This window comes from Amblyomma americanum, chromosome 1, assembly GCF_052857255.1.
Source record: "Amblyomma americanum isolate KBUSLIRL-KWMA chromosome 1, ASM5285725v1, whole genome shotgun sequence".
Taxonomy (NCBI): domain Eukaryota; kingdom Metazoa; phylum Arthropoda; class Arachnida; order Ixodida; family Ixodidae; genus Amblyomma; species Amblyomma americanum.
Window position 1 is genome coordinate 506852337 of NC_135497.1, and position 15752 is coordinate 506868088.

Here is a 15752-nt window from a genome sequence, read left to right on the forward strand (position 1 = left end):
ATGGCGGCAAGCATGGCAGCGATGGCAGCGGATCCGAGCTGCGTTATTTTCTCTGTCGAGATGCTCCTAAATGCCATTAAAGCCCATCCCATCCTGTACGATAAAAGGCATCTGAACTTCAAGGACACAGCATAGAAAGGCCAGCTGTGGGATAAGATAGGCAGAGAATTGGGAGTGACCGATACGTACGCTTGATCGTAGAGGTTGCAGTGCGTCGATACCAGAGAAAACAATGCGATTCTCCCAATGCCAGTGCCGCATTATTTGAGCATGTTCTCCCTAGTTACTATCCCATGCATGCGAAAGATCTTGCGAGCATGCACGATGCTTATTTTACCGCGAAAGCAGCGCACCGATCGTTTCGTTCGTGCCGCTGCTAGCCAACACCCTCTCAATGCTAAGGCCTCTCCACCGGCCGCGTGACGTCACGCCAAGGGACCGTGCAGGCCCCGCGCTCCGCGATTTCAGCGCGCCGCGCCCGTCTGCACTATTCGGGTACTGCCGTACGTAGCTGCCTTATAAGTGATTCCTTCATTTTCATTTTTGTCGTTGCTGCAGAAAAGAAATTCGCTAGTTTGTGCGCGCCTTAGGCTATCATTTTATCTGCTTTATATATTTTTTTTATTGCAGAACACCTTATTGTCAAGAAAGTTCGAGCTGCTAATACAGTTTTTTATAATAAACAATTTAGCATACGGCCGCCAATTTCGCATTATTGGTCATTATAATAAAAAATTGATTAGTTAATTTCAATTAATCATCTAATTATTAGGTTCTATCACGTACATGATGTCTGCCGTGCGGTAAAATCCATCCGCACAGACCGCACATGCGTATATCTAGTTGTTAAAGTAGAAGTTCGTGAACATTGAAAAAAAAACACCGTCTACTGCGCATTGTGTTAGTTTTATTCTGTATTGTGTTTTGCTTAAAGCTTTCACACACAGCAATAATGACACTCACAATAATGTTGCGCTGTTGAGTATTTGTACAGCTAATCTGACCCTTACAATAAAAAACGACGAGACACCAGCAATGAAGTGTGCGCAAAGCATTTTTATTGCTTGGGAATAAAACTTACTTCTTCTTAAGCGTTGCTGCTTTCCGGGCTGCGGCCTTCTGCTGCGCATTGTCTTGTATGGCATCATTTCTTAGTTTGCAAAAGTTGTTTAGAACAACGTTGGTTGCAACGCGTACTACCAAGCGCAGGAGAGTTTGTGCAGTGTGGCCATTTTCACATGTCTCAATGTCGTGTTCGTCCAGGAGGGAAATCGTCTGTGAAATCACGACACCACGTTGATTTCTACAGGAGAGAAAATCTTCCGCGGTTGCTCCAAAAGACAACTTCTCTGCAACTAGTTTAGTCATCAGTACCATGTGAACTGTGCATGGCTGGGGAAACTTCAGCCCTCCTCTCGACAGGTTAGCTATCATGGCAGTATTTTCCGCTTCGATCTCTCGATTTTCAATCACCAATGTGCTGAAGCAAGCAGAACATGAAAGCTTCTTTAAAGCAGCATGAGCAGCGTATCCTGCAATGTAGACAATAGCATCCATGTCAGAGTGGGCGTGTGTAATATCGTCGTCGCTGACAACCACAGAAAAGTTGCATGGGACAAGATCCTCACTTACGTCTTCAAACTCTGTTTCCTCGCGTGGAAATGTCAAAAGTTTTTGAAGACGAAGCTTCTTCTCACATTCGTAGAGCTGACGCACGGAAATGTGGTACTGTGATCCTGCCAGCTGGCGGTAACGGCCGAACCGGTCTTCTAGCGCATCCGTCTGAAATTTGCCCAGCAGTACGTACTTGAAGTGAAGTTCTTCTAAGCAGTAGCGCGAGAGTTCTACCAGAGAATAGCATGTCAGTCGCAAAGCACTGTGAGTCTCTTTCGTCAGCGAGCCACTGGTGATGTTTATTCTTGCCCAAGCGTCCAACCAGTCCACAACGCCGCTCAGGAAAGCTAACTGTGTGTCATCAACAGACCTTACAGGGTCTTGCATGCTGTCCCTTAGCCTCTGGCCTTTGCAAGGGGTCTTAACATTGACTATTTGCCACCATGTGAGGATAACGTCAATGAAAAGAGCAGTCGACTCAGCTTGAGGAATCTTGAACGCGGAACCATGTGTCCTGAGGGCATTTGAAACAAACTGATTAATGACGTCGAGAGCGAGCTTTACATTTTGCCGCTCCATTGAGGTTGGATTCACGGCTTTTGCGTTCAGTCTGTAAGCAGCCTTCACAAGCGACGTCTTCTCTGAAGAATAAAGCTGCCGCACAGCTGCGAAAGAAGCAGCTTTCATACGAGGAGGCCCTTCGGGCATTGCTCCACTCAAGTCCATTTCAGGGAAATAGAGGCATGTTCCAGGGTTTTTCTGGTTAATCCAATTGTTCCTAATGCACTTCAAGAGATGCACAGGATCGACCACGTAGAAAAGAGGGCGAGCGTTATCGGCTGGATGGGGATAGACAATGCTCACCTGAGGACTTGTAGCAAATAACGACATCATCTTGCGGTTCAGAGCATTGTTGTCCGTTATCACAGCGATAATTTTGAGCCCCATTTTCTCAACATTAATGATTATGTTCTTAGCATGCTCGTGCAAAATTTCTGCGCTCAGTTTGCTCACAGGTAATATGTGAATGACGTCCTTGTTTGCAGAAAGGAGTGATTGTACCATGAACACATGGGCTGTTGTTGCTGGTTCCGTTGAATGAACCGACGATCCTACTATTGTGCCCCCTTTGTAGTCGAAGTATGGTTTTATGTGGATCTCATCGATCATCAGGGTCACTGTCTTCTCGTGGTCTTTCATTGATTTGACTCGTTCTCGGATGTAGGAGAGACAGTGCGGTTGATTTTGCTCCACAAGAGGGTCAGCTTTGTAATTTGAGCAAACACGGCGCAGTGTGGAAGGATGGGGCAGAATGATTCTTGATGCAGCTCTTGTGAAGTGATATGCGTGAGGAGAAATTGAATTCAAAATACTGGCGAATACCAGCAGCTCTGCGCTATACACATGCTGTTTCGCGAGGAGAAGCTCTATCTGCTCAACCAGAAATTTCAGCAAAGAAGACTGTTCTTTCGTCGTATCACTGTCCTCAATGAGGTCTGCAAGCAGTGAACCGACAAACTGCAATACTTTAGTATGTTTCGACTCTTTCGTCACCTCAGGTATATTATGCAAGCCTATCTCGAGTTCTTCTAGCAGCAAGGACAGGCTGGAGGTGTCGCATACTTGAGCTGGCAGAATCCTGCCTGAAGGAAGCGACAGAAGCTTCACTCCATTCAAGAAAACAGAAAGTGACAGATCAGGGAGAACTACCAAGGCGCATTTCACATTAGGTGAAGGATCATTCTCGATGAGAAGGAACCTAACGCACTGCTCATCGACAGAAACGGTCCAGAATTTCGTGTTGCAGATTCCAGGCAACTTAGATTTGAACTCCTCGTAAGATGAAACTTTGTTTCTTTTCTGTTCAAGCTCATTAGACTGAAGTGACTTCCTCATAGCCTCCTGCAAAGCAGCGTTTTCCCTTCTTGCTTTTTTCGTCTCTGGCGATTCACTCCGTCCAGGCGTTGAGGACAAGTATTTTGGGCAGTTTGGAAAAACAGAAGGCGCAGCATCAATCTTCAACTGTAGCCTGTCACGCTTCACCTCTATTATTTTCCCTGTCAGTTCATCTTGGTGTGACAACGTCGTAATGAAGTCGCCTGCGTGGAAGTGCAGTTCACACACCTGCACGAGAAAATGAAGCAAGGCCATTCGCCATGACTCTCCATTGCCTAAAACACTAAGTAAAAAGAGTCTGAATAGTGAACAGCTTTTACATATTTACACAGCTTTTACACAAGCCTTATGCACATCCACAGAACTAAATGCTTCCTGGACAATTCATACATAAGTGTAAGAAGTGATATCATTGCCTACAAAGACAGCATGCCTTTCCGGGAGCGACAGCTCACAACTAAGATAATTACCAGCGCCTATTAAGCAATATTTCAGAGTCTTACCCTCGAATGCTCTGTAGGTGTGAAATCCTTCCGTGGAATGGCTCGCAACCAGGCTTTTCTTCGTACTTCGTCTCTTGGGAAGCAATAAACACGTACTTTGGGACCATTCTGGTAGTTCCCGCGGCACCCGGGAACACAGCACCGGCCCATGTTTCACGAAGTTGCACTCGCTACACGGCAGGCAATCAGTTTCCCATTCGTGCGCTAGCACAGGTACGCACGCCACACAAGAAACGGCCACACGAAACAGACACAGCCGTGCGAGGAGCGAACGGAAATGCACCCAACGCCAGGCTGAAAGACTCAAGCAGCAGCTAGACGCTCACTGCAAGACTGCGTTCGTGTCTGTGCTTGCCCGGGCAAGCGCGAGCACATCGAGGGAGACAACCGAGCGGAGCGGAGCCGCGCTTGGTGAGCAGCCTGACCGGACACTTGGCGTGACGTAGCGCGTGTGGAAAGGAGGGCCTGGAGAGGCCTGAAGAAAGTATTTAGAGGGTGTTGTGCTAGCCCATGCTAGCCCATGCATGCGCAGCCCGCGCCGGCGTATAATACCCCTGTCACACGGCCAGTTTCAATGGCCATCGAGTCGAGGGCCTTCGAAATTCTCAATCGCCATTGAACTCGAAGGAGTTACACGGCGCTCACCGATCATTTCGCTCGTGCTGCTGCTAGCTCTTGTCCCATGCATGTATGCTTCTCGTGTGATCATGCACGACGTTCATGGCACAGCGACAGCGGCGCTAGGTTTTTACGATGCGAGCTTTTGCGTCGAACAACGTGAGCGTAAGGCACTTTTATCGACTCATGCGGAGTGGAGGATGAATAGGACTGGTAGTAAGCAGTCGTTTGCAGTAATCAGACTTATTTTTTTTCTTCAGAGGTTATCTGTCAGAAAAAATTCAAAAATTTAAAGGACACTTTTATGAAAATCCGGAACCAACAACGAGAAAGCATGAAAAGTGGAGCGGGGCTTGCCGACGTTCCAACTGCTAAGTGGCGACACTTTGAACAGATGCAAGCGTTTATGGAGACAGTTTCAAGAGAACCGATGTAAGTGAAACATCATTCCTTTTGTTTTTTCTGCATGCAGCTGAGCATGCTGGGTTTTCGAAAAAAACAAAAGCTGAACAGAGTCTTTTACTGCAACACTGAGTACATTTGTACAAATGTGCAGGATTAATTAAGACAGTCAAAGTTTTGTGTGCTCTTTATATGTAATTGTATTCGCAGGCTCTCCTCAAGCATGGATTTCACCTTGACGCAGGAGTAAGTTGTCAAGCAGTACTCCACTTCATTTAGTAAATAGGCTACTATGACTCCTGCTAGTAATGAGCCATACCTAAAATCTGTACATTGCACAAATCATGAGAAAACTAAGTCATTAAGAAAATTCATTGCTTTAATCATGGGAGTGATTATTGTGGCTGGAAACGAAACTTCTGAGGACTATGCTGATTTATCGCTTGAAACTGCTATGTCAGTGTCAGCAGCACTGAGCTCCACCCTCAATTCGTGTGGCCCATCCACACCACAAGCAGCAGCATCTGGAAGGTTAACACCCAAGAAGGGAAGATGCACAATTGCAGTCACTGAAATGTAAAGCAGTCAATGCAAGCATGACATCTGTACCCTCCTCATTTTTACAGCCAACTGGAAAGGAGGGACTACGAAGACTGCGAGTCGGATGTTTAAAGGTAAATGAATCACTTTGACATCATCTCTTCAATTTCTTGTCGAACACGTTTGCTTGGACTTAACCTTGGACTTAACCACTTGCTACAGAGCTCCTTTAATAAATGTATTTCGTTGCTAAAAAGGATTTCCATTCTTTAAAAGGACACCAATGCCAAAAAGAGCGAGGCGTTCAGTGAGGGGACTGCAAAGGTAAAACAAGAGTTAATTACAATTCATGAGTACTAAAAACATGTTTCCACTTCCAGTGCGTCAGAGGCTACTCCACATGCTGCAGTTGCTGCTGCTTGCCTGGAGCACTTGAGTGCTGTGCGGAACGAAACAGAGCACAGCCAACAACAGCACCAGGAGCCAACTGACTTCGTATACCATACGTGTATGCCACTGGCTGCGCAGCTGCGTATGCTCCCTCCCAGAGAGCAACGCGACGCAATATTTGACATTCAAAACTTAATGTACAATAGGCTGCAAAACGTCCTGACCGATGACAGCTGAACAATATGATCCTGTTTCCTCATTAACCCTTTAAATAAAACTATAGTCAGATACAACCTAACAGCGCAGCGGCTATCCCCGACAATGGACCCCCTTCCAGCCAATGGCATTGGCCGATTCCATGACCCTGCTAGCGTGACAAAGCAGGGCATGGTAGACGACAGGGGATAATCTCTTTCCTCTGTGTTCGCGGAGAGATCCCTCTCTGCATTGTGCCACCGCTCCCTGCATTGTCATGCTAGCGCGGTCATGAGAATCGGCAGATGCCATTGGCTGGAAGGGGGTCCTTTAACGGGGAAAAATAGGTGCATTCTTAAGTTGTATCTGACTATAGGATTACAAAATATCTTTTCAGTAGCAACTACCAAAGTAATTCAATAAATTTATATTTAATACAAGAGACAGTGGCACCACAGTGATGGGCTGTAAACAAATTTCTACAACCTGGATTGATTCTAATGTGCATCAGCGCACTTTCTAATCAACGGCCAAATGCCATAACTTCTTGGCCACTTAAGTGCACTGCTGCAAAATGCAGTTTGTCTAATACTCAGAAGGAACTTCTTTTTGTCATCAGAAATATGAGATATGTATTTAGGTATAACCTGCATGCAGGGCAGTACAGGGCTATTAGCTTTGTACACCCGCCACATTACTGCCAAATGTATCCGTGCCAAATATTGTTGAACACATAGCGTCATTTATTTATTTCTTTTTTGAGAACAACAAAGCATATGAGGGTGATGTGTTACGTTGAGTCAAATATCAACTGTGATATAGGTTCCAAGGCCTCATCAGATGGTTGAATATGCCTTTTGCCTCGGCTCTCCAAACAGGATGAAAAAATTGAATGTATTATGCATGTTCACCTCACCTGATTCTGTTGAAAAGAAATGAATGAATGAAAGTGTCACATATAATAGGGAGTTTGAAATAGAAGTGTGAACGACAGAGGTTTGAAGAAGACGATGAGGATGGCGATAAGAATGACGTGTATTAACCCGAGAATAAAGAAGATGAATGAAAAGTATTCGGTGAGGTGGAAAGAGATGATTGGTGGAGAAGAGAAGAGGAAGACGAAGATAAGGATGCGTGTTTACCCTATTCTATGGGGTCTCCCCACCGAACCGTGGCCAATCTCCCGTCGTGGGTATGTGCCATGTCACGAAGGCAACAACAACCAATGCCAAGGTTATAAAAGCACGAGGAAGAGCGTGGCACGGAGAGAAAAGAACAGAGAAGCAGAGGTCCCGGCAGGTCAGGAACACCTCGGCTGGAAGAGAGCAACGCCGGCTACTGCTCCGGTGATCTCGATTTCTACGGCGTCACACCGTGGACTTCCTGTCGTTCCTGAGCCCGTTCCGGGGAGTCAACGGGTGACGTAACCACCTGCTACGGCCAGGGGTGCCCACAACGCCAGTATCACCAGCAGCACCTCCACGGGCACTTGGACCGGGAGCTCGTACGATGCAGCCAATTACGCCGCAAGCGACGCCAGCCTGAGCATTTTGAACGCCACCTAGACGTCGGCTACTGGACCCATCAACACCGAACTGTGAGCACGAGTGTGGAACGCTTGTAGACTGGGTGTTCCCGGGTAGTGTGTATTGGTAGTCTTTGTGTTTTGTGTTATGTTTGTTAGTTTTATGTGCCAGTGTTTGTGTCACGTAGGGTGTATTAAATGTGCGTCTGTATGGGTACACTTGTCGCCTAGTTCATTTCTTCAGTGCGAGTGTTCTCCGGGGTCCGTGACAAAGTACAAAACACACTGTAAGATTGAGTACAATATAAATGTTACTGTTGTCTAGACTCTGCTGGTCCTGACGATTTCCTCCTGCCACGAGACCTTGCCGCTTTCGATAAAATATTCATTCAGCATGTCCCTTGTAGCATAGGTGAGCCTGAATGTGAACACATGGAACAATAAAGCAAAAGCATTCTCTCCAGCACTTCAAACCAGACAGCTTTAACTACCAATCACAAGTGCATTGGAATGAGTAATGATAAGTAAGCAGTGCTTTAGTTTCTGAATGCATATCATTGAGCAACATAAATATCTAGTTGGGTGAGAACACATGGCAGGAAGAGGTTCCAGCACTCCGTTTTCATCCACCTCCTGCTTCCACATTCCTTCATCCAGCCGCCCTTGCCAGTCCTTGTGATCATTTGTGCCTGGTGGGCAATAGGCGGCACGGGACGCAGGTGTCTGTCATCAGAAAATTGTGCAATGCCACATAGGCCGTTATCATGCGGCTGATGTTTTCCTCCTTCGCCTTGAAAGGTCGACGTAGGATTCGCCACCTTTGAGCAAGAATGCCAAACGCATTTTCAATGATTCGTCGGGCCCTACTCAATCTGTAATTAAAAATTCTTCTCACTTGCTCTCTTGCAAAATGGCTTGGCGTTTGCTCTGTCTGCTGTGCCTGCCCTTCACTTGTACTTCCAAACAGGGGAGGCAGACCTGCAGAATAACAAGTGCAGCTTTAGTTTATTGAAAATAAAAAGAATGTGTTCATTGAAATTATAAAAGGTCATAATTTCAAGCACACAATGTTTAACCGTGACAATGTGCATCAGTATTTTTGTTTTGTTCTTAGGCAAACAGTGGTTGCATGTTTCACTGCAATGGCATCATGCATAGCGATTTCGGCCAGTTCTGGTAAAATCTCTTTTCAGCCTTCAGTACAATCCCTCATTTTTCACACATTATGCGGGTTGGTGAATCACGAACAGGTGATCATATTAAGAAGCCGTAAAGGCTCTGTAAAATCACTGCTTGAGCTATAGCAAAAAGACAGACTGTAATGGGCAAGGCATAAATTTTTGTTCTTAGTCTTCCTTACATATGACCTCATTAGGTAGATTTTGAGAGGAAATGCCTCATCTGCAACAAAGTAGTACGGTGTACTGCCAATTGCACCCAAAGGCGGGCCGTCGGGGATGCCTTGCTGGCCTGCAGCCACTTTCCTAAAGAAGGGGCTCCGGCTGAAGTTGCCTCCATCGGCCTCATTGCCATTGTGGCCTGCTTCTACAGACAAGATCATAATCGCGGAAAGGTGAAAAAATTAACATTATTCGTAACTTCTAACTAAAGCGACATGAAGCTTACTGTGGCTAATTCACATGGATGAAGAATTCAGCACATGCAGCTAACAGAGGTACAAATGGCCAAACTGAGGACAGGTTCTGTCATGTTCTAGCCTTGAGCACCACGGTATGAAATTTCACGTGAAATGTTGTATATATTGCCGCCGAAGGAGAGAAAGCTGAAGAAGACAAAGTTGACGCAGTTCAGTTTGCGAAGAAGACGAAGCTGACGCTCTCGAGCTCTTGGCTTGGAGCTACGCTGTGTCGACAAAGATTTTGCCTGTCCACATTTCTTGTGCGTCTGATTTGCGTCTTTAAAATATTTATGCTGATATTGCAGATTATTCAAGACGGCATTATTAACTGGCTTGTTTATTAAAACCAACACAATAACTCCTCAGGTGTCTCACAAGATAGTGGCATACACAGCACATGGCATGATTGACATGAACATAAGGGTAGATGGTGCCCGATTGTTGCACTGGCTGCTCTTTTTGGCATAATAGAAGAAAAACACTAGAGCTGACAACATTACGCGCAACGAAGCACAGCCACAACAAGCAGGATTTACAATACAAATAATTTAGTGGACATGCCAGATATGCTAACAAGATATGAAAATAAGCTGCAAGTAATAATATTACCTGACATAAAATGACAACTTGCTGTAAACAGCGATATCTGCTAATCACAGTAAAAGGTACAAAAACCACAACTCCGAGAAATGATGTGGGAACAATGCGCACCAACAGTAACGATATCAGATATGTGATAGAAACACATAAATATTATTGTCAGGACACTAGTGAGCATGAACCGAGGAAAATACAGAATTTACAAAAGCAATTTGTAGTACTACCGAAGATGCCGCTGTCCTTGAGGAAAGATTGCTGTGGTATGATCACCCGTTTCAGCAGCGCATGTGTCAGCCATTGACGTAATACGACGGAAGATACAAGGGTCTTTTAGCAAGGGCGGTCAAGTCTCTCTTCAGTTGGGCCATAAAACGGTCATGTTCTGGGCAATGCAGTGACAGATGAGGTGCATCCTCATCCTCGTGACCACTTGCACATCGTGCGCTGTCTGCGCGCCCAATTCTATTAGAAAGGGATTCGTGTAGGCTCTTCCCAATCGCAAACGGTGAATGAGAGCTTCTAGACTTCTGTTGAGTAATAATGGGATTGTAAACAGTGAGAGAGGGTCAATTTGACAAAGGCTAGAAGCTGTATGATCTTTCTTGAACTGCATTTCTTCACCTGATCATCTAGTGTGTTTCCATGACAGTGCTGCTTAAGAGTAATCGGTAGTTGTCCTTCTAGAGAGCTGTAAATCTTTTAGCTGCTTTCGGGCAAAAGGCAGCATTGCTGTTTTCAGATGCAAAAGCATCATTCCTCTTTCTTTGAACAAACTGTGTGCATCTAAGCCATTTTGTAAGAGTGGTTGAACAAAATGCAGCTGGACCAGAAGCCCAAATGCAGACATCATCTGTGTACAGGGAACACAGCGAACCAGGTGAAAGCCTTTATGGTAAATGCACTATAATGCAGTTTAAAAGAAAAGGGCTCAGTACACTGCGCTGCTGAACTGTGTGCACAAGGCAATGCTGCACTTTTCTGTTCAGTTGTCTGCATGAAAATGTTCCTATCACTCAAGAAGTTAGAAATTCATTGCAGCGGCCTGCCACTGACACCAATGTCTAGTAAACTGAGTACATGACCATGGCTGGTAGTGTTAAACGGCCATTTTTATGTACAAAATACAGCAGTGGTGACGTACTGCGGCTTCACTTGTGGTCAACGCATGTCCCAGTGTTCATAATAGCATGCATTGTGCTTCAACGCCTACGAAAGCCAGTCATGTACTCCAAGAAGACTCTAGCCGCGTTACACAACCAGTGGAGCCTGGCTGCAGTCATCTCCATAACATTGCATAAGCAGCTCGTCACGATCAGAATGAAAAGTTAGAGAAGTGCAGCCATTTACACAGCTTTCAGGCAGGGATCACACAAGCAATCTCTCATGCTTCTACAGGTCCTTCAATATCTATAACAGTACAGCTGTTCCCTCCTGTACAAGGATTTCAAGCATGCTGTACGTAATGGCCTCAGTACCAGCATGAGTCTTTGAATGACAAGATGCAAGTGCGCTCTAACTGCCCCGATTGCAAACTTAATATTCCAGATAAGCATGTTACGCATGAAAGCAAGCGCTTTCTATTTGTTGTGCATTTGCAGTTGATTTCATACATTTCTTGGAGTCTACCAAAGTGCTTGGAGGAGAAATAAGCTGACAGAACTCATCAGCAACCAATGTTTGTGGTGCCGTCCGAGCTGATGCAAGCACTCGGAAAGTGTTATTCTGTGTGACGGGTCCACTTACAACTTGAATTGTCATCCATATCCTTTGCACTAAAGTCTAAGATGTCAATGTGTCACAGAAGTCATGCAAGTGCGTCTTGCCTAAATTCTGCAGACATCTATGCATGACAGATTGTACCTTTTGAGCTTCACAGTATGATTATATAGAATCATTTCGACGATAACCTCTTTCTGATTGTTTTCTAATAGCACTCGGGCGTTCACATTCTCCGTCAATGCTAGTGAATTGTGCAGGTATATGGACTTCCTTAGTCCAAGACATCACATTGTCTTGTAACAGCGAGATGAAACCATCCATATCAATGTCCGAGCTAACTTGTTGAGATAAGTTGCAACAAAAAAGTCTTCCAAGTGGTAAATTTGGCTTGGCACCCTTTTTCCTCACATCGCAAGCGAGGATGTCTTATCAATATGGGATAGTGGTCACTCCCCAGAGTTACAATGTTCATTGCCTACCCCACACCAGATACACGGTCCGAAGTACAGTCAACTCTATACAATTGGAATATCAGAAGCCTAGCATGAAAGATTGGTGAGCTGTCGTCAAGCACACATCAGTAACATTTCTCGGCAGCAAGCTCAGCAATTCTTCCATGGGAATCGCAACGATCACTATTGTAAGTTACATTGTGAGCGTTGTAGTCTCCACGTATCAGCACATTTCAGCCTGAGATTTTAAACTAAGACACAAGCGGACCATTCAACATGAATAAAGTAATGATGAATGAGAATTACACCGACCATTACCGAAAATAAGCTCACATTAAGCAAGAAATGAAATTAACCTAGGCCCAGCTCATCCAAGGAACATAAGCAACTACACATCCATACCTGTAGTGTGCACCTCTGATTGCGAGCATACACTTGCTAAATGCATTTTTGTAATTCCTGTCGACGCTGCCAGATTTGTCTGTGCATTCAATGGTGACGTGCCTCCCATCCAAAGCTCCTATGCAATGTGGTATCTGCCAGATGCGTTCAAAGTCATTTGCAACCTAAGTTTCGGAAAAAAAGGAATTCCAATACACTTGTTCCTTACAGTGCAGTTCATATGCTCAAACGCGTGCCTGTCAGATAACCGTAGGCTACATGCAACAAACTCCATGTAGGGCAGCAGTCCTAGACCTAGCATATTCCTTCAGAATATTGCATTAAATATTTTCTTGGCAGTTATGCATTCTCCACAAATTATTTTCATACCCGTCATCAGTACACCATGCACTAACACCATGCTTTAGTTTAATTGCCACTTTGATCGCCTTAACAATAAGAAGTGCCTTTACAGACAGCATGACAAGAACAGGCACTCCAATTTATGGAAGAGGACAAAGCATTAGATAAACAATATGTCAGCGCTGGTATCCGCTTGGCGCCCCTTCTTCACTCATGATATGTGATTAATGTTAAGAAGCAACCCTCGAGAGTTCTGGCCTACAATAAACCCCTCGAATTATCCTGATGCGTCTCTTACCAAATATGAAAGAGGCAGTGTTCCTGTGGCTGAAAGCGCACAATTTTTGAATAACGCATTCACATCAGTTTTTACCCTTGATGAGGTCTCTTTAGCACCATCACTACCAATAATTACAATACCTAAACGTCTTAAATATCCTTAAAAAAACGTCTTGCTGGGCAAGTTTGTAACTGTTCATCTTTGGTTAGAGGCGCGAATAAAGGCACAACACAAGGCAGAAAGACGGGACGGTTGGCGCTCTGTCCCCCTTTTCTGCCTTGTGTTGTGTCTTTTTTCGCGCCTGCAACCAAAGATGCACTTAAATATCCATAGGTGTGATCGGTATCTTATCATCAGTTAGGAAGCCTAAAACCACATCACCCTTTGATTACCTTGGCTTTTAACAACAAAATGCTCATGAAATCATTTTAATGTATCCATCGCATCATGTCCACTATTTGTGTAAATAAACAAATAAATAAATGTTCACTTCATTTTTCACCGCACTGGCAGCCAACGCTGCCAGTGGTTAAGGCTGTATCAAGCGTGCACAAAGCAAAGAGAGCAAGGAATTACTTACCCTTAACCATTCACCTGGAGTTGATGGAGTTCGAACATATTCAGGATCAAGAATTTCTCAAATGGCCTGGCAAGCCTCTGAGATCAGGGTGCACGTTGTTGACCTGCCAGCCAAGAAATTAAATGCCGAAGAGCGGAGGGTATCTCCAATTGCGAGAAATCTGAAAAGAGGGGAAGAGAAAGAGAAGCCGTGGAAAGAAAGGTTCTAGCTATGCAGGCACTGCGCCAAACAGTAAACATTTTGCACAGTTGCGGTTCCAAAGAAAACGTTAAATGTGTACTATTCCGCAGTATCCTCCAGTTTAAAAGGCTATTTCAGTAAATGAAATGCAGTAAAACTGATCTATGGTAAAGCTTCTCAAAGCACCAAATATTGTTACAATGTCAGCGTCTTTACTTTACCAGTTTTAGCTGATGGCATGGATGTGGGGATGCTCTCTGTTAATTAATTGGTTACAAACTAAACACGGAGTGTAGGTTTAATAAGAAACATTTAAATATATATCTCCTAGACTTATCTTATCCCTGGATATGCTAATGACTTATTTTATGTTACCGCATTTTCGATTTCATCTGAGTATTTAGAAAGTACAGCATGAATATAACGGAGAGAAAAAAGGGGTGGCCAAAGCCTTCAAAAAGTTCGGTTCTCCTTGCATCACAAAGCCTCGCGTAGTCATCTAAAAAAGCCCCGGCTTACTATTTAATGCCTAATTATATTCATTTGCTCCCTGCTGCAGGCCTTGCGATTACACCGTTAACGATCTGTGGCTCCAAGATGTCTCAGACTGCCTCCGTGCCGCGGCGGCATCATTCCGCGCTAAGTACGCCTTCATGAGCAGACGCTTTGTGACTGATTAAAGAAGTCTTTACTGTAAATAAAAATAAATTGAAAGCCGTCTGGAGAAGGCGGAATCGGACCGTAGTTTCACTACTTTATCCTAGTTTATTATAGCGGGGTTCTACTGAACACAAACTGTAATCCATGTGAAATTTACGAATGAACTTATAGACGCCAAAATGAGGCAAATTGTTTTACATTCCTCGCGCTCCTACATATTCTGTACTGTTCACAAACTACAGCAACAGACATGACCAATGATAAATTATTTGTTTAGAGAGGAAAATAAGAAAAGTGAAACAACAGTAAAAATATGGGAGTGCGCTTATTCAGCAGTGCAAATATCCTTCTCCGTACCTCAAAACTTGCTCCAGACGGTGATCCGTAGGTATCGCCTTGCGAAACCGAGTGTCTTTCCTCGCGATACGGGGCCGAATGAGTGTCACAATCGCAGCGAAGCTGCTGGATGACATGCGCAGGTAGCTGCCGAAACGAGAACACGACATTGAGATGACAGCACAGCCCTTCATATAAAATATCGCGAAGATTGCGTGAACTTACTCTCTGTAGTACTTCACATCACGGCCGCGAAGCAGTGGCAAGAGATTGTTGGCCTGGCCCAGCCTGTCGCGCTCCTGCAAGGACGGGCGTACCCACCAGCGCCTTCGCCGAGGTACGGGCTGCTCAGCCCTTTGCAATTCTTCTAGCATAGCCATAACGGAGCTGCAGAGGAGGATCGAAACGATCTCCTATTCTTCTGAAATGCAAGCCATCTTGCTAGCTGTCCTAGTCGTTCACAGCTGCCAACCCAGGAACGGCGAATAACCGGCGCGGGACAACCAGACTTCACAGGGCGGAAAAAAAAGCGCGCGAACTGCCGGGGCTCGCGCGAGCTCTCGCGAGATCTCAAAGCTAACGTGAGATCTAGCTGACTTCGTGGAAAACGAGAAACAGCAGCGGCGTGGCGGATCTGTGTCGCCCGCGCGTCAACAGATGAGAACCGGTCCCAGTTTTTCCGGCGAGCGGATCCGCTTCGCTCGCCGGATTTTTGGACAAATGTGAACTGGCCCTAATGCTCCTTGCTTCTATATACGCACCTTAGCAGACCGTGAAACGCAGCACCCGCGTTAAAGTTTCGCTTTATTTGCTTTGCAAAGGCGCTCCGAGCCCAGCCTGCTGTCGTCTCAATACGTCGCAGCGTGATCTCTGTACCGT

The 15752-nt window shown here is 45.1% G+C and overlaps 1 protein-coding gene and 1 pseudogene across 1 annotated transcript; one reads left to right on the top strand and one right to left on the bottom strand.

The window, feature by feature from the left end:
- LOC144128211 (uncharacterized) lies at positions 1–5283 on the top strand. Its single transcript, XM_077661435.1, has 3 exons — positions 1–129; positions 4894–5063; positions 5244–5283. Exons 1-3 carry the CDS (start codon positions 1–3, stop codon positions 5281–5283), a joined length of 339 nt encoding a protein of 112 aa, XP_077517561.1.
- Positions 5284–12449: 7166 nt separating this feature from the next.
- LOC144129951 (uncharacterized) lies at positions 12450–15326 on the bottom strand (annotated as a pseudogene).
- Positions 15327–15752: the final 426 nt, after the last annotated feature.

Excerpts from the sequence above, each read along its gene's own strand:
- LOC144128211 (XM_077661435.1), top strand. The coding sequence starts at position 1 with ATGGCGGCAAGCATGGCAGCGATGGCAGCGGATCCGAGCTGCGTTATT. Across the intron at positions 130-4,893 it reads ATCTGAACTTCAAGGACACA|GTTATCTGTCAGAAAAAATT; the intron begins GCATAGAAAGGC and ends TTTTCTTCAGAG. Across the intron at positions 5,064-5,243 it reads ACAGTTTCAAGAGAACCGAT|GCTCTCCTCAAGCATGGATT; the intron begins GTAAGTGAAACA and ends TTGTATTCGCAG.